We start from the raw sequence: 22,673 nt of genomic DNA on the forward strand, positions 1-22,673 counted from the left end.
CAGGAAGAGATGAGGCATTCAAGAGGAAGTGGAAAAAAGATAGGAGATGAGAGTCTTGGAGAAACACAAGAGAGAAGGGAATCAAGCACGAGTAAGGATCATGAGGAGTCCCTGCCACAGGTGTACAGACACGGACAGGAAGAAAGAGAAGGTGACTCATTGGAGGAGCAAGAGTTAAGTGGAGAGAGAGGGGATGCGAGAATCTGTGGGGAAGAGGTAGGAGGCAGAAACCTAGAAGAGGAGAAGGAGGCAGTAGGGGAGCGACTTGCGGAAGTAGAGAGAGAGCTAGATAAGTTACTGAGAGGGGATTGCCAGAAGAGATGCGAAAAATACTCCAGGGGCCAACCAAGTATTGAATCAAGACAGAAAGGAAGGACCCCACAGGGAGACCGAGGGAAGAAGAGGACCCCGGAGACATTTGTGTGGGAGGCAGTAAAGACATACCCTGAGACAGATGGGGAGTCAGGCGAGGAGGAGAGCCAGGGCAGGTGGGAAGAAGGAGGAAGAATGATGCCATTGTTAGTAAAAGGATCAGGACAAGTGCAGTATATCCCTTGGGGATCCCAGGACCTAGAAGGGCTGAAAAACACTCTGCCCAATCTACATGAAGGAGCAGGGAAATGGATTAGAGCCTTTGAAGAAGAAACGGCGGGACGATTATTGGCTATGGGAGATTTGAAGGCACTGTTGATAAGGTTGATGGGAATCTCCAAATTTAATGAACTAATGGAAATGGCTGACATAGTAAACTCGAACAACCCAAGAACTGATGGAGATGGGTTTGACAGAGTGAGGCAAAGGGTATGGCAGGCCTTCAGAAAGCTTTATCCACCCAAAGTGGACCCCAAAGCCTTAAAAGGGGATCCACTGGGAGACTCTGAAAACCCAGCAGCCTACGTAGAAAACCAATTGAAAAGGTGGAGACTGGAAACTGAGGAAGAGGTGGAGAATAGCTTATTTATGACCTCACTGTTCCGACATAGCATTTTGGATGCAATGCCTCCACAAGTAAAATCCAAACTGGAGGAAGTGGTTGGGCTAACGTCAAAGACCCCACAAGAATTTAGCGACCATGTAGTCCATGCGGTTGAAAAATATGGGAAAGACAAACGAAGGTTGGCTGAGCAGCAGGAAGAGGTGCAAAGAAAGTTAATACAAATGCAGCTCGAAGAACTCAAAAAGAAGGAAAAAGAGAAAAACAAAAAGATGCTGCCAGCAACCACCAGTTCGAGTACAGCCATCGAACTGGACAAAACACTGCTATATGGAGGGACCGATCATACTGTAAGACAAGGGCTGGAAAACCCCATGCCAATAATTGTCTTTGGGGGAGCATTCCCACAAATGCCCTATCAGGAACAGACTAAATTCAAACAGCCCAGACAGGACTGGAAGTCCCAAGGAGGGGGACAGAGGAGCTATGGGCAGAGGGGACCAGTGAGGAAACAGGGGGAAAGAGAGGTAGAGAGATTGTGCTGGGAATGTAATCAGCCAGGTCACATGAGAAGAGATTGTCCGTTTACACTATGGCCTGTCACATACCAGCAGGAACCGATAAGAAGGGAACCAAAGTTAAGCCAAGGACTAGACCCCACAGGCCCAAGCGGACCTGTGAACCCCTATGCGAGGTATTAGGGGTGCCCCGAGAACTCGAGTGGGAAGGGACATTACCCAATGATAACAAGGGAGGCAGATGAGGAACCCATTGTTCAGGTTATGTTAGAAGGGCAAATGACACCAATGATGATAGATACTGGAGCCACGTACACTTGTGTACAGCCACAGTATGCCCTTCACCTTCCCATGTCAGGAAAGTTTATTAAGACGGTAGGGCTCTCGGGGAAAACACAGTTGACACAGTGCACGGCTCCAGTGCGGTTGAGAATGGGAAATAAAGAAATTGTTTTGCCGGTGCTAGTATTTAAAGGAACTCCGATTAATTTGTTAGGCAGAGATGCCTTATTGAAACTGGAATTAAAATTAGAATGCACCAGAAATGGGCTGAGTGTGGAAAGAGCAGGGGCTCAATTGATAGTGCAAGAAGACAAGAAGGCTAATGTCTTTTGGATAGGAGACATCGCAGATCAGATTCAGGAAACCTGGGAAAAATGGAAAAAGGGCGTACAGGCTATATTACCCAGGGCTGTAATGCCCAAATCTGAGCTACATTGTACAGTGATTTTTGACGAGACTCAGAACAGGGAGTTACAGGAGAAATGGCACCTGGAGGCATGTACCCAGCAGCACCTGGAAGGGGAGGCTGTGATAATTGGAAAGCAAGGGGCAGCTTTACAAGATAAGTGGAACACCTTTTTAGAAAAATGGTACAGGATACCGGATGCGACGCCCCACGTAACGTTGTTGGTAAATAAGGCATATCAGTCTAAAGACTTAGGACCTTTAGTTAAGAGTGCTGAAACCGTAACAGTGTGGAGGAAAATCACGCCAGAGGTGTGGATATCAGAAGACAACAATTGCATTAAAATAATGGTAAGTGTAGACATGGTAGGGACAGTGAGAGAGGTCGAAATAACTCCCCAACCACACATGCCCGTGCTGGGAAAGGAAAGAGGCCAGCAGAAAGATAAAAGGTTAGATGAGTTGCCATCTATTCTGTGGTCACAGCATGACACCGACGTAGGGAAAATAAAAATAGCTAGTCCGGTGGAAATAAAGCTGAAAAGGGGAGCAATTCCACCCAGGAGACCACAAAACCCTCTAAGACCAGAAGCAGAAGAGGGAATAGCGTCAACAGTGCAGGGGTTGCTTGAAATAGGAGTGCTTAAAAGAACAAACAGTCCATGCAATACCCCGTGGCTGCCGGTCTTAAAAGCAGATAAATCTAAGTGGAGATTGGTGCATGATTTGCGAACGGTAAATGATGTGGTAGAGGACTGGCCAGCGGTAGTCCCCAACCCACACACGCTTTTGACTAATGTTCCACCAGAAGCAAGTTACTTTTCAGTGATTGATTTGTGTTCGGCTTTCTTCAGCATTCCTCTAGCCGATCAGTGTCAGTATCTGTTTGCATTTACTTACAGAGGTGCTCAGTATACCTATACCAGAATGCGGCAAGGATTTAAACATTCACCACACATTTTTAATCAGGTATTGAAGGCAGACCTAGAGGGCATGCCATTGGAAAGTACATTGTTACAGTATGTGGATGACCTGTTGATTTGCTCCCACAGCGAGGAACAGTGTGAGCAGGACACTATAACTCAGTTAGAGAAGCTAGCGCGTGGAGGACATAAAGTATCAAAAAGAAACTGCAATTCTGCACGCAGCAAGTAGAATACTTAGGCAGGGTAATATCCAAGGGAGTGAAGGCGATAGCACCAGATCAGATTGAGGCAATAACTAAGGCCCCAAAACCCCAGATTGTAGGGCAGATGATGACGTTTTTGGGAATGGCTGGGTACAGCTCAGATTGGATAGGAGAATATGCTGAGATTGTGGCACCTTTGAGAAAGATAATGAAAGAAGCAGGACATACAAATTTGAAGAATGGCTTACAGTGGAATAAAGAGGCGGAGATAGCTTTCAATACTATTAAGCAGGAATTGCAGTCAGCACCAGCATTGGCTTTGCCTGACTACGAGAAGGTTTTTATGTATCCAACCGACAGGAGGGTTATGTCACAGTGGTTCTAACACAAGAGACAGGCACAGGAAAAGCAAAGCAGCCGATAGCATACTACAGTACGGGACTAGATGAGGTGGCTCAGGGGTACCCACCCTGTTATCAGGGATTGGCAGCGCTGTACTATGCATATGAAAAGGCATCATCTGTAACCCTGGGCTATCCTGTGACTCTGTACACACGCCACAAAGTAGCAGAATTGCTGGAAAAAGGGAAATTTGTGCTGACGCCAGCCAGGATAGCAGCGTATTGACATTTCCTGACATAACTATACAGAGATGCACTACCAGTAATATAGCCGATTTTGTCCCTTTAGACTATGAAGGAGAACCCCATGATTGTGTAGGGAAGACGATGGCATTTGCCAAATTGAGAGCAGATTTACGGTCAGAACCACTAGAGGATATAGATAAAAAGGTTCTGTTCGTAGATGGCTCTTATTATAGGGATTATGATGGAAATCACGCAGGGTTCTCAGTAGTGCAGCAGGATCAGTCAAGCTATAAGATTATTAGGATGGAGTCCTGTCCCCAACTGTGTTCCGCCCAACTAGCAGAAATCAAAGCCCTGACAGCTGCATGTGAAATGATGGAAGGTGAGAAAGTAGACATCTATACTGATTCAGCATATGCTCATGGAGTATGCCATTTGTTCGGGGCAGTGTGGAAGCAGAGAGGTTTTTAAAAAAGTAATGGAGATCCCATACAACATTGTCAGCAAATTCTAGACTTAATAAAAGCCATAATGAAACCTAAAGCATTGGATATAGTAAAATGCCAGGCACACAGAAAGAGAAATTATGTAATAACAAAGGGAAATCAAGCTGCGGACAAGGCAGCCAGAAAAGCGTCCGGGGGTACATCAGCTGTCATTGCCCCCCAGGTAAGCCTAACTCCAGAACCTGGAGTAGAGGACCTAATTGAAATACAAGGTAAAGCAACTTTGGCAGAACAGACAATGTGGAGACGAAGGGGGGCCAAGCAGAACCCAGAAGGCTTGTGGAGCACGGAAGACGGTTTGTTGGTAGTGCCCACCCCTCTACTGACGATTCTGATTTCAGAAGCGCATGGGATGGACCATTGTGCAAGGGGGGAAGTGATAAGGAAAATAAAGAAGGATGGTTTTTGGTCACCTTATTTACAGGCTTCAGTGGACTTTGTCTTGTCACAGTGCGAGGTATGCGCACAGAATAATGTTTGGAAGGGAATTACAACCCCAATAGGTCACATTCCTGTACCTGAAGGAACATTTAAACATCTAGTGATCGATTACGTAGACATGATAAAGACAGTGAGAGGGAAAAGATACATGCTGGTAGTAATTGATCGATTTAGCAGATGGGTGGAGGCGGTACCTTCAAGAGATCAAGGGGCAAAGACAGTGGTAAAATTTCTGACAAATGAAGTGATCCCAAGATTTGGAATACCTACAGAAGTTAGCTCAGACAATGGTTCAGCTTTTATCCAGAAAGTGGTCAAACTGGTACTACAGGCGCTGAGGATAAAGCAAAGATTTGGATGTGTATACCACCCTCAGTCGCAGGGCATGGTAGAGAGAATTAATGGAACCCTGAAAGCCAAACTAAACAAAATTTGTGCAGACACTAAACTTAATTGGGTTGATGCTTTACCGTTAGCATTGATGAGTTACCGCATGCAAACTAATCGAATGACATGCCTGACACTGCATGAGATTGCTGCAGGCTGGGAAGCTACCATACCTGTGATAGGGGTAAGCAAAAATGTTGAATGGATAAACTATATATACTATAATCAACAGAGATTCATCAACTACACCGATGATGCACTGGAGGCCTTAGGGCAACAGCTAGATGCAACTGGCAGGATGGCGTGGCAAAACAGACAGGTACTGGATTGGCTTCTGGCAGAAAAAGGGGGTGTGTGTGTAATGTTTGGAAAACAATGCTGCACTTTCATACCGAACAATACTAGCCCAGAAGGGTCTTTCTCCAGAGCAATGAATAAATTAAAGAATCTGCGGGCGGAGGTCAAACAGAATGCAGGATTTGAACATCAGTTCTTTGATTGGTTGGAAAGTAGACTCGGAGGATGGGGAGCATGGCTGACTAAAATAGCAATAACTGTCAGTATTATATTGTTGAGCTGTGCGCTTGTGCTGTGCTGTTTTCTTCCTTGTCACAAATCTCTTGTAGTGCGTGCTGCAACCAAACAATTTCCAAAGCTCGTGGCAATTACTGAAGCAAGCTTAGTGGAGAAAGAAACACCGAAAATATATCGTTACAGCCTACAACACCTGCAGGATGAACAGGAGCAAAACGACAATGTGGGAGTAGATTGTAAGGACTGCTGAGTCTTTTTCCCTGTCTCAGATACAGAGGGACAGGTTTTTGGCTCAGCGGCCCAGGGTAACAGGGAGAGAATACTTTGAGGTCTTAGCGCAGAAAATTATAGTTTAACCCGAGATTTGGGAATAAGTGCTTGAGTTTATTGGGGCTTTTGTGAGCGGATTCTTAGTCTTCTTTCTCTGTGTGAGACCCTCTGGGTCTCAAAGGGGGGATATATTGGAGTATAAAAGTATAAATTTTGCTGTGTAACCAAAACTATGAAGTCAGTTTTGAAACTTGCTATTTGATATGCATGTACTCAATTTAGTAGGAGAATGAAATCTTAAGAATGTAGAAGACAATGGTGTGTTAATGAGAGGTAGCTAAGAGATGTAGATTAGAACATGATTAAGTCAATTGGTAGAAACAATGGTGGCAAGATGTACGTGTGGTATGTGTGATACGCAACTATAGACCGATTACATATGCTAATACAACTGGACCAGGAGATTGCTATAAAAAATGCTGTGTCCGGGGATCGGTGGGCAATCAGCGTCTAGCTCAATGACTGTCTCAGCTTTGATTTGCAAATTAGTTTAACCCTTCTTGAAGAATCTTCTGCGTCTCTTGGTCATTTGTGGGGCACGAGAAACCACTACAGGGGTCGGTACATTCACTGATTGGCTCTATTTCAACATTTGTTTCCGGCCTGTGCTGTACGGTTGCACGAACTGTTTTCCGTAGATCTGTGGAGAAAGTTGAGAGGGTGTACTTGACTTACCAACTGTTAAATTACATGAACTCATACCATGCCCAAAGTCAAGGAGAACTGTTGGGCACCCTGCTTGCTAATTTATGCAACCCTAATAATATCTGTTTGTTTTGTAAAGTCGGACGAGGTTGCTGAGTTTCAGATTCATCGTGACGACGAGTGTTCACCGTGTTCAGAGACAGATTTCTTCCTCTGTTCCAGTGTCTCATGTTTTTGTCTGAAAGTGCCGGTTCTACTAAAGGTGGGTCAAGTTTCGTGCCTCAAGTTGCGGTGCTGCTAATCCCAACACCACCCCCTCCCAAATCTTAGAAACATAGAAAACCTACAGCACAATACAGGCCTTCGGCCCACAAAGTTGTGCCGACCATGTCCCTACCTTAGAAATTACTAGGCTTTTGGGGGGATGACTTACTTGGGACAAGTTGTGGCAGCCGGATCTCTGGCACTGAGTCTGGTTCTGCAGGGCAGAAGGGAGGGAGGAAGAAGAGGAGAATGGTAGTGATAGGGGACTTCATATTCAGGGGTACAGACATGAGGTTCTGTGGTCGCGACAGAGACTCCCGGATGGTTTGTTGCCTCCCAGGTGCCAGGGTCAGGGATGTCTCTGATTGCGTGCACAGCATTCTCAAATGGGAGGGTGAGCAGCCAGATGTCATGGTACACATTGGTACCAATGACACAGGAAGAAAGTGTGATAAGGTAGGCGTTGAGAGCAGACCCTAATGCAAGACGCAGACATTGAAGTACTTGGGACAGGACTAGGTGTGTCAGGAAAGCAAGGGAAGTGAGGAAGAAACCACACTGGATAAGACACAGGCCCTGGACGAGACCAGGATACAGGGCCTTGGCTAGGACTAGACTAGGAAAGCAGGACTTAAAGGAGGAACGAGGAACTTGGAACCTGGACAAGGACTCCAAGCCAGAGACTGGACAGGGACCCGGAACCTGGGTCTTGACTCGGGCTCGGACTCCAGATCTAGGTGAGGACAAGACGTGACAAGGCAACAGGACTGGATGTGGGGGCAGGACGCAGGACTCCTGGGCTGGACAAGGACATGAAGTTCAGACTTGGTCTCGGGAGACAGGAATACCGAACACAGAGCCGGGACCCCTCCTTGGGAACACGACCTAGGGCCGGGACTCATACACAGAAAGCTGAACACAACGAGACAGTTCCCAAACACTCGGGATCGGCAAACAGCCGGACCTCCCTAACAATGGTGTGGACACAAAGAGACAGTTCCTTATCTGGACACAGCAAAGCTCCGGTCTTGCTCCGGCAGTAGAACTTGACAGCGAGAATAGGCGAGGATGTAGCCGAGGCTCCAGGAGAAAGGTAGCAGGCGAGGCTCCAGTCAAGGGCTACAGAAAGAAGGGGAAAGGAAGGGAACAGTCCAGCCTCAGGGTAACGGCAAAGAAGGCCTGTCTTACCCAACGGAGGCAAGGACAGGAAGGGATAGATCCAGCCGCAGGGTAACGGCAAAGACTGCCTGACTTACCCCACAGAGGCAAGGACGGGATACTGACAAGACAAATCAGCACCTACACTCGAACCCAGGGCCACTTATATTCCAGCCCCAAGATGAGCATCAGGTGCCTATGATTAAGCCCAAAGAAACATGGGACAGCCGGAAGGCCCGGAGCTGGAACACAAAACTGCCCCCGGTGTGAATCACTGCTCTACAGAAAGAGGTGGAAACAACCCAGTCCATCACATTCCAACTCCTCCCCAGCATTGAGAATACTGACATGGAGCACTGCCACAGGGAGCAGCATCCATCACCAAGGACCCCGCAATCCAGGCTATTCCCTCCTCTCACGACTACCATCGGATAAGAGGAGCAGGAGTCAGAGGTCCCACAGAATCAGATACAGAAACAGTTATTACCATAAAGCAACCGGGTTCCTATAATGACGTGGATAACTTCGCTCACCACCAATTCTGAACATGTTTTTGTCCATCTTTGTGTATGTACAGTATATGTTTCCACATGTTCAATTGTATCTCTTTATTTTCCTGTAAATTACTGCTGAAACTTATCTCAGGTAGTGCAGAATATGGTAATGCAGATAATGATACTAAGTTTTACTTTGACTTTGTTGTGCCTTCTGGAACAGTGGGATAGTTCACAGGATGTTTTCTCACGTTAGCACTGATCGGGAGTCGATACCTGACCACCCGAGCCTGTGCTTCACCATTATGCAGTTCCCAGCATTTCTCTCTCTGGAGCAGAGTGTCCTCCCATAATTGCCGGCACACTTGGCATCTCTATCGCTGTTTTCAGAGCTTGTGTGAATGCGAAACTAAACTTTCACATCTGGAAAGTAATTCCCCGAAACGAACGGAAACAACTCAGGGTGGAGTGTTTCCGCGCATTGGGGTTGGTGCAACATTCAGAGAAGCCGGAACTTTTGCGAAACAGATCAAAACGAATAAGATAAACAAGTTACTGATCCTGCTTCCATTCGCTTTCTCAGCGCTGAATGAGACAACACTGGGTCTCATTCACAAGACTGTCGAACACTGGGTAAAAGGAGACCAACTCAAACCTCGGGGTTCGCGGGGAGAGTGTTGCGGCCGAGAAGCCTCCCGCTTTTCTAAGGACGCCCTGGTCTTGAAGGTGGTACGCATCCGTGAGAGAGAGAGAACGACATTTTATGGGCGTTGGCATTTTAAACATTTATTTCACAGGTAAGTTTGAACGGCATTAGATATCGGGAAACGTTGTCCCATAACGGAGACCCGTAAATTCAAACGGCACATGTTGAAGGGTAAGATTTTCAGAGGAAATCAAATCCTCTCGAGTTAGACCATCCTTTCTCTAACATTATTTTTCTGTTTACATAACGTGTCTTCTTTAGCGCATAGCTTGCTTGTCCATCTTTGAGTATATAGAGTATGTTTCCATAAATTTCTTTATTTTCCTGTAAATTACTGCAAAAACCTATCTGAAGGTAGTGCAGTGTTTGGTAACATAGACATACTTTAATACCAAGTTTTACTTTGACTTCGTTGTGCCTTCTGGACCAGTGGGATAGTTCACAGGGCTGTGAAACTAATGAAAATAAAATCAAGATGGAATGTTTCCGCGTATTGGGGTTGGTGTATAAAGCAGCATTCAGAGAAGCCGGGAAGTTTTGCACTCAGTAAGGGAACGTGCGACGCAGGTAGAAGCGAGTAAGATAAACAAGTTATCGTTCCTGCTTCCATTTGCTTTCTCAGTCCGTCTGATTACTTTCAGTGCGGGGTCAAGCCTGCTGAACACCGGGTAAGAGTAGATCAACTCAAACCTCTGCGTGTTGACGGCAGAGCCGAGAAGCCTCCCGCTTTTCTAAGTGCGCCCTAGTTTTGGAGGTGATCCGTGAGCGAGAGGACGACATTGTATGGACGCTAGAATTTAAAATATTTATTTCATAAAAAAGGTGAGAGGAAATTTGAACGATATTAGATGCCGGCAGTCGTTGCCCCCTAATGGAAACCGGTGAATTCAAAGGGCACGGATTGAAGAGTTAGAGGGATTCGGAGGAAAACAAATCCTCTGCACCAGTCCCGTTCAACATTTTGCCCTGGATGAAATAATCTACAGCTCACAGTACGTAAGCGTGATCAATAAGTTGTAGATATACCAATCCAAAAATAATTGTCAATGCTTCTTTAGTAGAGAATGTTTTTTTTTAGCCAATCCTACTTGTAAAATAAAACAACAGGTTGTTACGCTTAGTTTACCTTTCTTGAAATTAATCTTTATTTCTCTTTCATAAATTTTAAAAACTGAAAAGGCAACCATAATCAATTTCTGTTAAATAACTGGTTAAAGCCAAAATTTTACCTAATTTTTCTAAACGTCGTCTCGGTTGGTTTAATTTAAATATAGGTTGTAAACAGATTTTACTTAATGGTATTTACAAAATGAAAATTTATTGACAATGTTCAATAGTAAAGTTACTAAAAACCTCAAGCCAAAGCTATATGAGTAAGAATGTAACGAAAGACACAATTTTTACAAGATTTTGAGAAAACATTTTCTTACTAAGTGACATGATCAGGCTCATTTTCGGCCTGGCATGTGAAATCTATGCCATTCACGGGCCTACGCTGCGGAAAGTGGAGGGCGCTGCCCGGGCCGACTGCCTGTCCCTTTGCCGAGGATACGTTCATGCCCGGCTGTCCTTGGGGCGGTCGCAATGGGTACAGAGGGGGAATTCCGGGAGCGGTGAACCTCCCCGTAGGGTATTGACTGGTTTACAGACGGCAGTTACCAGATATCCCACCCTACAAAAACTCATTTCAGGGAGGTAGCACCCCCGCAACCCCATATCCACCCCCCCCCGTAGACCTCCAAGAGTGTATGTAATACTTTGTTTCGTGATTTTGTCTAATCTGTGAACCAAGTTGGGTATATGCAGAAAATGTGACCTTAAGTATGTACTTGTATTATAATGGAGTCGGTTTTTATATTCTATTTCAACTTTAAGCAAGTCTACGGGAAGTTTGGCCTCATCACGTAGGACAGACAACCCCAACAGGCGGACATCGGGCCAGGTCCGGACCGTGACAACCAAATATCTGGACCGCGCCGACCCATTGGCACTTACGTGAACGCACCTTTCATAACATGTAAATAAAGTGCGCGCTGCTCTAATTTATTTTAACCTCATCTCACACCGTACATTCGCTGGTTAGTTTTGGTCGTGTGTTGGAGAGGGTGTGCGATCTGTGCAATGAGCTTATTCAGCCTGCAGAGTCAAAAAGCCCAAGGGTTTAAGAGGTTTTCAAGTGACAACAAGGTAATGTCACATGTTCTTATTTTGTGTGACATCATGTCTCATCTAAATCAACTTAATCTGCGATTACAAGGCAACAGCCACACTGTTGCGGACATGTACGAGGCGATTGAAGCTTTCCGGTCAGAGCGGAACCTTTTGGAGGGAGACATTCACGGGAGAAAGTTGCATTCTCCACGTCTGCGGGAGCATTGCGAGAAGAACGAAATGCGGGAGGATCCAGTACCTTAAATGCTACACAGCTTAATTAAAAAGAACAAACAGACTAAATGAGAGAACAGAAACAGTGGAAAAGGCAGTACGACCAAAACTCTTTGTGTGGAAGAGAAGTGATGAAGACTACCATGTTTACTGTGTGTGTGTGTGTGTGTGTGTGTGTGTGTGTGTGTGTGTGTGTGTGTGTGTGTGTGTGTGTGTGTGTGTGTGTGTGTGTGTGTGTGTGTGTGTGTGTGTGTGCGTGCGTGTGTGTGTGTATGTATTTTAAGTCCCAGATGAGTTCTCAATGTGACAGCTAACAGTTGTGATTGCTAGAGTCATAATAAAAATGGTTGGTTTTGGACTTATTTTGTTTCAAGAGAGCATTTTTTTTTTGTGTGACCCACGACATAGGCTTTGAGAATCCCAGGCCTAAATTACTGCTACTACTACTACAAATAATAATAATAATAATAATAATAATAATAATAATAATAATAATAGCAACAACAACATTTGCCCATAAAACAACTTACTGGCACAATGGAAAAAAAAACCCTGGACGTTTTGGCCCTTGGCTTGGCATGCTTGACATAACTTGGCCCTTGTGGAGAACTAATTGGGGAACCCTGATGTAGGACATCAATAGAGTAGCTCCTTAGCAGCTGGCCAGCTAGTTTAAATAACGTTAGCTATGCTAATGAATGAATGAATGAATGACATCTGTTAAACCCACCTCAACATGTCGTTTACAGTCATTTAACCCACCATGGGCAATAGAAAAGTCACTGTTGCAAACAGTGCAGCGAGCAACACTGTCATTATTTTTGAGGTCGACTGTAAAGCCCAAACACAGAGAAAACTGATAGGTCGACTTAGCACAAAGAGAGTCCAAGCAGGATGCTTCCTCTCGCTCTCGCTCTTCCTCTTCCTGTTCCCTCTCAAAAAAAATTGATTTCCAGGATGTTGTATTTAATTCCTGGGCATCAGGGAGCTGCTACCAATATGTGGGAGACTCCCAGAACTTCCGGGAGAGGTGGGATGTCTGAGTTACCATATTTTATTCTGAGTGTGCTCACTGTCTTGTAAATATTGAATGCCTGTACCTTGTGAATATGTTGTAAATAAACTTTCATAGTATGGTATAAAAAAGCACCTATGCTTGAAGTTTGCCGCAGACTTGGCACAATGGAATCAGACAACTTGGATCACCAGTCCACATAAACCCATTGATAAGTAGCTTTCACCGTAAAGACAGATTTTGTTGTGCCCATTGTTACACTCTGGCTGTAAAGTGACTAGGAAGATTGTAATTCTTCAGAATTAACCTAATGAGAATTGTCATCTGCCATCTCATGCCCCCTCTTGAAAAGTTGCCACATTCGACCGTGTTTAGAATAAAAAAATACTATTCAATTGCCCACTGCACCGCTAGAGTTTGTTCGCTGCCATAAATCATTCATCAGTACTTAAGGGCAAATTGTGGAAGATAATTTGACAGGGAAAGGCTGACGTCACGGCCTAATATCGGTGAGTCCACTCAATACTCAGAAAACACACTTCATGCTCCTCATCAGCTCACTGTCCTCCCCTGCGAGCAGTACTGCACTCACCAATTATCCATGGCCTCTCCTATCCCAGTTGAGAAACCCTGCTCTAGTCAAGAGTGGCTGAAATGGGGGATGCACTGTCTGAGGGGTATTGGAGGCAGAGGTTCACAGAACAATTAAAATAACTATCTGAAGGACCTTCAAAGAGCCGATAAGACCATAAGGTAGAATTCTCAGCTTCAATCTGCTGCCTTCCTTCGGTATCACTTCATGCCCTGGCCAATCAAGAACCTATCAACCTCTGTCTTAAATATACATAAAAAGCTGCCTTCCACAGCTTCCTGTGGCAAAGAATTGCACCGGGTCACCACTCTCTGGCTAAAGGAATTCCTCCTCATCTCCATTTTAAAAGGACACCCCTATGTACTGTAGCTGTATCCAGTGGTCTTAGAGTCTCCAACAATAAGGACCATCCTCTCCTCATCTACTCTATCAAGTGCTTTCACCATTCAATAAATTTCAATGAGGTCACCCCTCATTTTTCTGATTTCTTGTGAACACAGGCTCAGTGCCATCAAACACTCTTCATATGACAAACCATTCCATCCTGAAATCATTTTCATGAACCTCCTTTGAACGCTCTCCACTTTCAGCACATCCTTTCTAAGATAAGGGGCCCAAAACTGTTCACAAACATCCAAATGAAGCCTCACCAGTGCTTTATCAATCTCAACTTTAGCTCCTTGCTTTTATGTTCTTGTCCTCTTGAAATGAATGCTAATATTTCATTTGTCTTCCTTACCACAGACTCAACCTGCAAATTAATCTTTAGGGAATCATGCACAAGGTCTCTCAAGTCACTTTGCACCTCAATAATTTTGTATTTTCTCTCCATTTAGAAAATAGTTACCCTTTAATTTCTTCCACTAAAGTGCATGACCATACACTTCCTGACAGAGTATTTCATCTGTCACTTAAATGCCCATTCTAACAAGCTGTCCAAGTTATTCTGTAGTCTTTACACTTCCTCAAAACTACCTGCCCTTCCATTTACCTTCATATCGTCTGCAAAACTTTGCAACAAAACCATCAAATCCTTCATCCAAATCATTGGCATAGAAAGTAAAAAGAAGCCATCCCAACAGACACCCATGGAACACCACTATTCAGCAGAAAGCAACCAGGAAAGGCTCCCTTTATTCCCAATCTTTGCTTCCTGCCAGTCAGCACTGCCTGCTTTTTTGATGCTGGAATCTTTCCTGTAATACCATGGGCTCATAACTTTTAAACAGCCTCATGTGTTGCACCTTGTCAAAGGCCTTCTGAAAATCAACCAATTCTCCTTTGACTATCCTGCTTGATATTCCTTCAAAGAATTCCAGCAGATCTGTTGGACAAGATATTCCCTTGAGGGAACTATGCTGACTACAGCCTATTTTAGCATGTGCCCCCAAGTATCCTGAGACCTCAACCCTAATAATTAACTCCAACATCTTTCCAACCAGTGAGGTGAGACTTATTGGCTTATAGTTTCATTTCTTCTACCTCTGTGGTTTCTTGAACAGTTTTGTGATATTGGCAAGTCTTCTGGACGCATTCCAGAATCTAGTGATTCTTGAAAGATTGTTACTAAGGCCTCCATGATTTGTTCAGACACTTTTTTCAGAACTCTGGTGTGCATGCCATTTGGCCCAGGTGACTTACTTACCATCAGAGCTTTCATTTTTCCAAATAACCTTCTCTCCAGTTATGGTAACGTCATTTAATTTGTGACACCTGACACAAGGAACTTCTAACATACTACTGCTGCCTTCCATCATGAAGACTGCTGCAAAATACTTATTCACCATTTTGTTGTCCCACATGACTATCTCTCCAGCATTGATTTCCAGGGCTCCGAGATCCACTCTTGCCTCTTTTACACCTTGTGTATCTGGAGAAACTTTTCTTATCCTCTTTAATACTATCATCTAATTAATTTTGTATTCCATTTTTACCTTCTAATGGCTATTTTAGTTGCCTGCTGTTGGTTTTTAAAAGCTTCCCAATCCTATAACTTCCAACTAATATTTACTCTACTACTTCCCGTCTCTTTCACTTTTATGTTTGCATTGACTTGTCTTGTTAGCCATGATGTGTCATATTTCCTTTAAAGTACTTCTTCCTCTTTGGTATGCACTTTGTGAATTGCTTCCAGAAATTGCAGACATTGCTACTCTGCTGTCATCCCTGCCAGTGTTCTTTTCCAATCAATTCTGGCCAGCTTCTCTCTCATGTCTCTGTAATTCTGTTTACTGCACCATAATACTGATACATCTGACTTTAGCTTCTCCTCAAATTTCAGTGTGAATTCTATCACATTATAATCACTTTCCCCAGAGGGTTCTTTTACCTTAAGATCTCTAATCAATTCTGGTTCATTGCAGAATGCCCAATCCAGAATAGCTGATCCTCTAGTGGGCTCAACCATGAGCTGCTCTTAAAAGCCATCTTGTAGGCACTCAAGAAATCCACCATCCTGGAATCTAGCACCAACCTGATTTTCCCAATTTACCTGCAAATTGAAATACCCCATGACTATTTTAATATTGCCCTTCTGGCATGCATTTTCTATCTCCTGTTGTAAGTTGTAGGCCACATCCTTACTACTGTTTTGGGGTCTGTCGATAATGCCCATCAGGGTCTTTCTACCCTTGCAGATCCTTAGCTCTGTCCACAATGATTCAACACCTTCTGACCCTATGTCACCTCTTTCTAATGATTTGTTTTCATTTTTTACCAACAGCAATGCCACCCACCCTGACAGCACCCCACCCCCCACCTTCCTGCCTGTCCTTTCAAAACAATGTGTATCCTCGGACATTAAGTTTCCAGCTGTAATATTCTTTTAGCCACAATTCAGTGATGTCTGCAATGTCATATCTACCAATCTGTAACTGTGGTGCAATTTCATGTACTGCGCACATTCAAATACAACAACTTCAGTCCTGTGTTCACCCTTTCTCTATTCTGTCCACCTTTTACATTGTAACTCATCCTGTTGTCCCATCAACAGCCTCTCCTCACTACACATTCCCTCTGTAAACCAGCTAACTCATTTTCAGCACTGTTATCCGCCTTTCCTACAATCATGTTGTATGAAATATATGCAGCTCAGGACACTAGTTACACCATGCACAACCTTTTGATTCCTAATTTTGTCTGAGGTCTTACCAACAGCTGCCTCCACAACCTCTCCACTAACTGTTCTGACACTCTGGTTCCCATCCCCCTGCAACTCTAGTTTAAACCCCACTGTGCAGCACTACCAAACCTTCCCTCTAGGATATTAGACCCCCTCCAGTTCATTTGTATGCTGTCCCTTCTGTACAAATCCCACCTTCCCTGGAAGAGAGCCTAATGATCCAAAAATCTTATGCCCTCCCTCCTACACCAACTCCTTTGCCATATTGTAAACTGTATAATCTTCCTAGTTCTGGCCTCACTAGCACATGGCACTGGTAGCAATCCTGAGATCAAAACCCTAGAGATCCCACTCTTCAACTTAGCACCAACTCTTTGAACTCCCTATGCAGAACCTCATCACTCGTCTTACCCAGCTCATTGGTACCAACAGTAATCACTTTTGACTTTGTCTTTGGACCTGAATTGTTCAGACAAGCTTCAATAGACTCACTGGATGCAGGTGATTGGAAATATAAAGACAGCATTTGACAGAGTGTGGCATCAAGGGGAAAATATCATAGAGAAGATTGGTGTGGTGGTTGGAGGTCAGCCCAGGATATCACTATGGAAATTGCTTAATTTAGTGTCTTCGTCCAAACCATTTTCAACTGCTTCCATAATTACCTTCCTTCCACCCTACAGTCTGAAGTGAGATGTTTGCTGAAGATTATACTGTGTTCATTTTGTTTCAAAACTTCTCAGCAAATGTTGCTCTCATCAACTGCCTGCAGCAAGGCCAAAGCAATGTTTAATCAAAGGAAAAAGTGTCCAGTGATATCAGTACAACTGAAATGGCAGGGAATGACTATCACCATCTAAGAAAAGCCCAAAACGTCAATCTTTCTCACACAGTGTCATTGCCATTGTGAACTCTCCTCTTGGTGTGTACCAGTGATTCTATAAATATATTAGTACTTTGCCTAAAAGAGCAGGTGAAAAGCATTGGGTAATTCCTGACATCCAAAGACTTTCAATCACCACATGTTTCATTGAAGGGCAAAGGGTGAACAAGCTCAGTGTTGATGGTAATCTGGAGATTGAATCATGACTATTATGCAAGCTGGCTGTTTTCACCATACTTCAATCCATTAAGTTATATCCCCCTGCTGCTGTGATGTGACCTGAACTCATTTTATTCTGAATCATCAGTCTATTCCTCATCCAGTCACAGAATCCCTGTTTATTATTGTCACTTGAGAAAATGCTCTGGTCATCACTACATGGTATCCAAATTTTCAGTCCCACTCTGACATGTCCGCGTTTCTCACAGCAGATGTCAGTTTCATCAGCCTTATTTCTTTTGAAGGTTTCAAAGGTACATTTAATGTCGGAGAAATGTATACAATATACATCCTGAAATACTTTTTCTTCACAACCATCCACGAAAACAGAGTGCCCTGAAGACTGAATAACAGTTAAATGTTAGAATCCCAAAGCAACCCCCAGCTCCCCCTCCCACGCGTAAGCAGCAGCAAAGCAATGACCCCCTCCCCCACCAGCAGAAAAAGCATTGGCACCCCCTACCAAACACTCAAGTATGCAGCAAAGCATCAGGAAAGACACAGACTTGCAGCACCCCAAGCACTACTCATTCACTCGGTAATTCGACGTACCACAGGCTTTCTCCTTCCCTGTGTTAAATAATAGAGTGGGATAAATAACTTTACAATCAGAGAAATATTTCCAAATCGGGGAAGCTCTGGAAGACTGTGAGAGCATCATCTCACATATGGTGAGCTTGGAATCTCTTGGTAGTAGGAATATATTTATAATTTAATCACATTGTTTCTCAAATTTCAAAATGCATTTATTGTCAAAGTGTTGGTTGTCTGTCATTTCCAACGCTGACGTAAAACCTGTGCGGGAGGAGTTTTATAGTGGAAAATCTATTGCACTGGGGCAGTTCCATTCTCTCAGCCTCAAAAGTCTTTGTCTAATGGTACAAAAAAATCATCACAACTTCCTCGGCTGCAATGGAATAGCCATGATGCCATCTGTGCCTTGTCATGCCCTTCGCTCTCCATGGAACATTGCAGCATGACCTTCTTCATTGTTGGATCTTGTAGTTCATCTCATCCGCTCAGACTGCTGGCTCTGGCTTCGCATGTTGGGGTAAGTATATCCCTATCTCACCGGGGTTGGAGGTTCCCGGCTACCCTCACCAGGTTTAACCTGCCTGTCCAAGTGGTGTACAGGGGTGTGACAACTGTTGCATGCAAACAGTTACTTGGACCCACAGGTGAGAGCTGGGTGACAGGTGGGGACCAATGGTGGATGAGCTGTCCTGGGCGGAGCACAACAAGCCCACCACCAGAGGGTCTACCCCTCCCTGGACACCCGATACACCCATAAGTATGTATGTAGTGTATAACCCTGACGTTTGCCTTTCCTGCGTACAGTCACAAAACAAAGAAGAACTATGAAACTAACCCACTTAAACCAAAATCATCAGATAGGGAACTCCCTCCCGTGCCATTTTCAAAAACAAATCATGCAAATAACAACAGAATAAAGAACAAAACCACAGAATATTAAAAACAGAAAATGAAAAGGCATATTTCAGTACAGTTCAGCTCAGTGTTCATTATCTGCACGTTGACCTGATTTGATTGTAGTTGCAATGTCACAGATGCATCTTCACCCCACAGAGGCACCACGTTCCTGTGAATCTTGGACTTTGAGTAGAAAACAAAATCTATTCAAAGTGATTATCATGGCAACTCTGTGGCATTTTGCAGATGTTGATTTCATGTTGTAGAGTGCACTACGGACAATATTCTTTCCTATTTCCATTCACCTTCAGCTCTGAGAATCCAGTGTTCCACCACATCCTTTCCTGAAACCTTGAGGAGGAAAAACAACCCACCTCATATTCTCCTCTGTCAGGTTGATTAAAGTAATGAGAAAATACAGTTGTGTATTCTCTGTTTAGCTACAAGAAAAACATTGGGCAAACATCAATTTCTTCCAGGTTTCTAATGATGCCACTCTGGTTGGGCTGCATCTGCAAGATTCCATTCATTGTGGTTGCCCTATTATAGGAAAGATGTGGAGGCTTTGGAGAAGCTGAGGAACAGTTTTACCAGGATGTTGCCTAGATTAGAGGACATGTGCCGTGAGGAAAGTTTAGACAAACTGCAGCTGTTTTCTCTGGAGTGTTGAGGGATGGGGGTGGTGGAAGGGGTAGTCTTGGAGGATGCAGGGATGTGGGAAATGTGTTGGAAGCATAGAAAATAATGAGAGACCTGAAAGGAGATAATTTCCTGAAATATCAAACACTACTAGGCATAGATGAGGTGAGAGGGCATGTTTAAAGTTAATATTTTTACTCAGAGACTGGTAGTGCCTGGAGCTTTCTGCCACAGATGGTGGTGGAAGCAGACACAACAGAAGTATTTAAGAGACATTGAGACAGACGCGTGAACATGCAGGGAATGCAGAGATATGTCTCTCGTGCAGGTAGATGGGATGAGTTTATTTTGGCATCATGGTCAGCAGGAACAATATGAGCCAAGGACCCTGTTTCTATGCTGTACTGTTCTATGCACTGGTTTCTTGCATTATTCTCCAGTGATTAAAGGTGATTTGCTGAGCATCCTTAAATAATCTTGATAGACGAAGAACCGTCAGTCACTCTTTTTACTTTCTTCAAGGAGATAGCTACACGAAGACGAAGAGGAGACTCAAGCCCCCAACCACTCTCCCTGTTTGGTGCTGGGATTACTGGATTGTCACACAGGCCACACTGTGAGAAACAGCCGTCAGAAATGGGAGGCAAAAGCTCCAGGTAGGTCAGAACATGCCACACTGTGTGTCTCTACAATGAACCCCACCTCAGCAACTCCTGCCAGTGCACTGCACACTGAGTGCTCAGCATTCTCATTGGTGCATGGGATCTGCTTTGTTGATCAGCTGCCATCCTGATAAATCTGATCCCATTGTGGGGTTGCATCTGGAATTCCTGAGTGTGGACCCAGTGACCGTGTGGAGCAATGATATCAGTGTATGATGGAGGGGAAGCTGTAGGTGGTGGTGTTCCCTTCCATCAAAGTCCTTGTCACAAAACACAGAATGTCTCAACATGGGAACAGGCCCCTCAGCTTAGATGTTATGCTGCACCATTTAAGCTAACGATGCCTCACTGAACCAGTTACTCTGCCTGTACATGGTCCATATCTCTTCATTCCCTGCAATTACACATACTTTATCAAAGAACCTCTTAAACTCCTCAATCATATCTATTGTCACCACCACCCCTTTCACCTTACCATTCTTCAACGGATCCAACATCAACTTTTTCTTTATTTTCAAATGCCCCAGCATATTAGCATGCTCCACATTGTTCTCACTGTTCTCCATGACATTCCCCTTGTTGGATCAATGCACAGAACCCTGTAGGATCTCAGTAGGTCAGGCACAGAGATGCATGATCTGCTGAATTTGCCCAGTATTTTGTCTGGTACTCATTAGGACTTCTCCACATCCTCCACCTCCAAGCGTATGTTTAATCTATTGTTGAGTGATCCTACCCTATCCCTGGTTATTCTCTTACATTTGATGTATGCATAGAATGCCCTGGGATTCCCTTTAATATAACATGCCAAGGAATTTTCATTGCCCCTCCTGGGTTACCTAATTCCCCTTTTGAGTTCTTCTCTGGCTTCTTTACATCCCTCAAGGACTCTGTTTGATTATGTTAACTACCTGAACTGTACATACAGTTACTTCCCCCCTTGACTGAATTAATAATCTCTTTCCAATGCTCCCTTAACCTGCCACACGTCCTTCCATCTGTCTAGAACAAATCAGTTCCATATTCTGTGAAGTTGGCCATTAAACACCTGATAAAGAACAGATTTTCTCAACCACAACTATTCCTGATTGCTGCTTAAAACTTTGAGAATTTAATGCTTTCCTGTAACGTCTATACTCACTCAGAGCTATCAGAATTTAAGGTATTGCAATATCCGTTTCCTCTTACTTCTCCCCACTTAATGGTCAGTCAGCTGACTAGTCACATTTCCCAGGAACAGGTCTGGAATGACCCCTGTTCTTGTTGGACTGTCCACAGATCATTTTCAGAAACTGTCTTTAATGAATCTGACAATTCTGCCCTGTCTAAGTCGCTTGCACAAAGATGGCCCCAGTCCAATTTGGTGAAATTGCAGTTTCCCAATAAAGGAAGCTTGTTGTTTTTGACAATCTTCCCAATCTGCCTGCATGTTTTTTCCTCAATATCTTGGTTACTACTGGGGTCTCTATAATGTAATCCAATCAGAGTAATTGCACCTTGAGTTTTACCCTTATGGGCTCAGTGGATAAGCCCCCATTATCCACTCCCTCTGAGAGCAGCTGTGATATTGTCCCTGATCAGTAGTGCCCTGTTTTATTAGTGGAGATCAGGGGGTTGTGAGTTGCTGTCAGAGTAGCCAAGAAGAAACAGTGTAGGGGACGTGTATGTGACACACAGTGACAAGTCTGTGTGGTATTGGTGTCAAGAGCAGGTGGTTAGACTCTCCTTGTTTGGAGATGGTCACAGCCTGGTACATTTGTTAAAAACAAGTTACTAGTCTTTGTTTCTCCCAAACATGAATGTTTTACAGCTTTTTCACCTTTTCAAATCACTTGTACTTTTTTATTTTTCTTTATGATACCCAGACTCATCCCTGTTGCCACCCTCCACCCCCCCAGTGAGCATTCCCACCTTTCCCATGCATCTGCTTATTTCCATCTAACAAATCCTCTCTCACACACACATCAAGTTTCCAACTTTCCCACCCCCACCTGCAGGACAAGCAGTTTACAGGGGCACATTAACCTAACACCTAACATAGTGTGGCGGATCACCCATGGGAAATTGACTCGGTCACGGGAGAGCATGCAGACTCCACACGGACAGCATCAGAGACCAGGAGTGAAGCCAGGTCACTGGTGGTGTCAGTCCACTGCACCACTTGCAGTACAGTGCCACTGCACCACCCTGGGTCACTCTGTTACAGCAGGCATGGATTGTTTAGTTTTCATTATGAAATGAATTGAATCTTGTATAATTATCAGCTAACCTCTGTCATCGGACCTTGTGGAGAAAGGGGAGACATTTATGATGGAGTTGATATTGGTTGAACTGGCAGCTCTCTTCTGCATTGATATCATGAAGTTGTATGGATAGGTTTCCAAAACTCATAGATCTGGAGAGCCA

At 44.2% G+C, this 22,673-nt stretch overlaps 1 protein-coding gene across 2 annotated transcripts in view; it reads left to right on the plus strand.

Annotated features, from left to right (window-relative positions):
• LOC140734513 (interferon-inducible GTPase 5-like) overlaps positions 1-22,673 on the plus strand; it is a 423,537-nt gene that overhangs the window by 391,629 nt on the left and 9,235 nt on the right. The window contains exons 1-2 of one of the 2 annotated variants that reach the window (XM_073058581.1): positions 9,149-9,411; positions 20,128-20,261. The exons of the other annotated variant lie outside the window; for it this stretch is intronic. Coding sequence (XP_072914682.1) covers positions 20,242-20,261 — 20 coding nt within the window. The 5' untranslated portion in view covers positions 9,149-9,411; positions 20,128-20,241. Of the gene's footprint in view, positions 1-9,148; positions 9,412-20,127; positions 20,262-22,673 lie in introns of those variants that run through there. 2 annotated transcript variants of the gene reach the window in all.

Source organism: Hemitrygon akajei, chromosome 10, assembly GCF_048418815.1.
Source record: "Hemitrygon akajei chromosome 10, sHemAka1.3, whole genome shotgun sequence".
NCBI lineage: Eukaryota > Metazoa > Chordata > Chondrichthyes > Myliobatiformes > Dasyatidae > Hemitrygon > Hemitrygon akajei.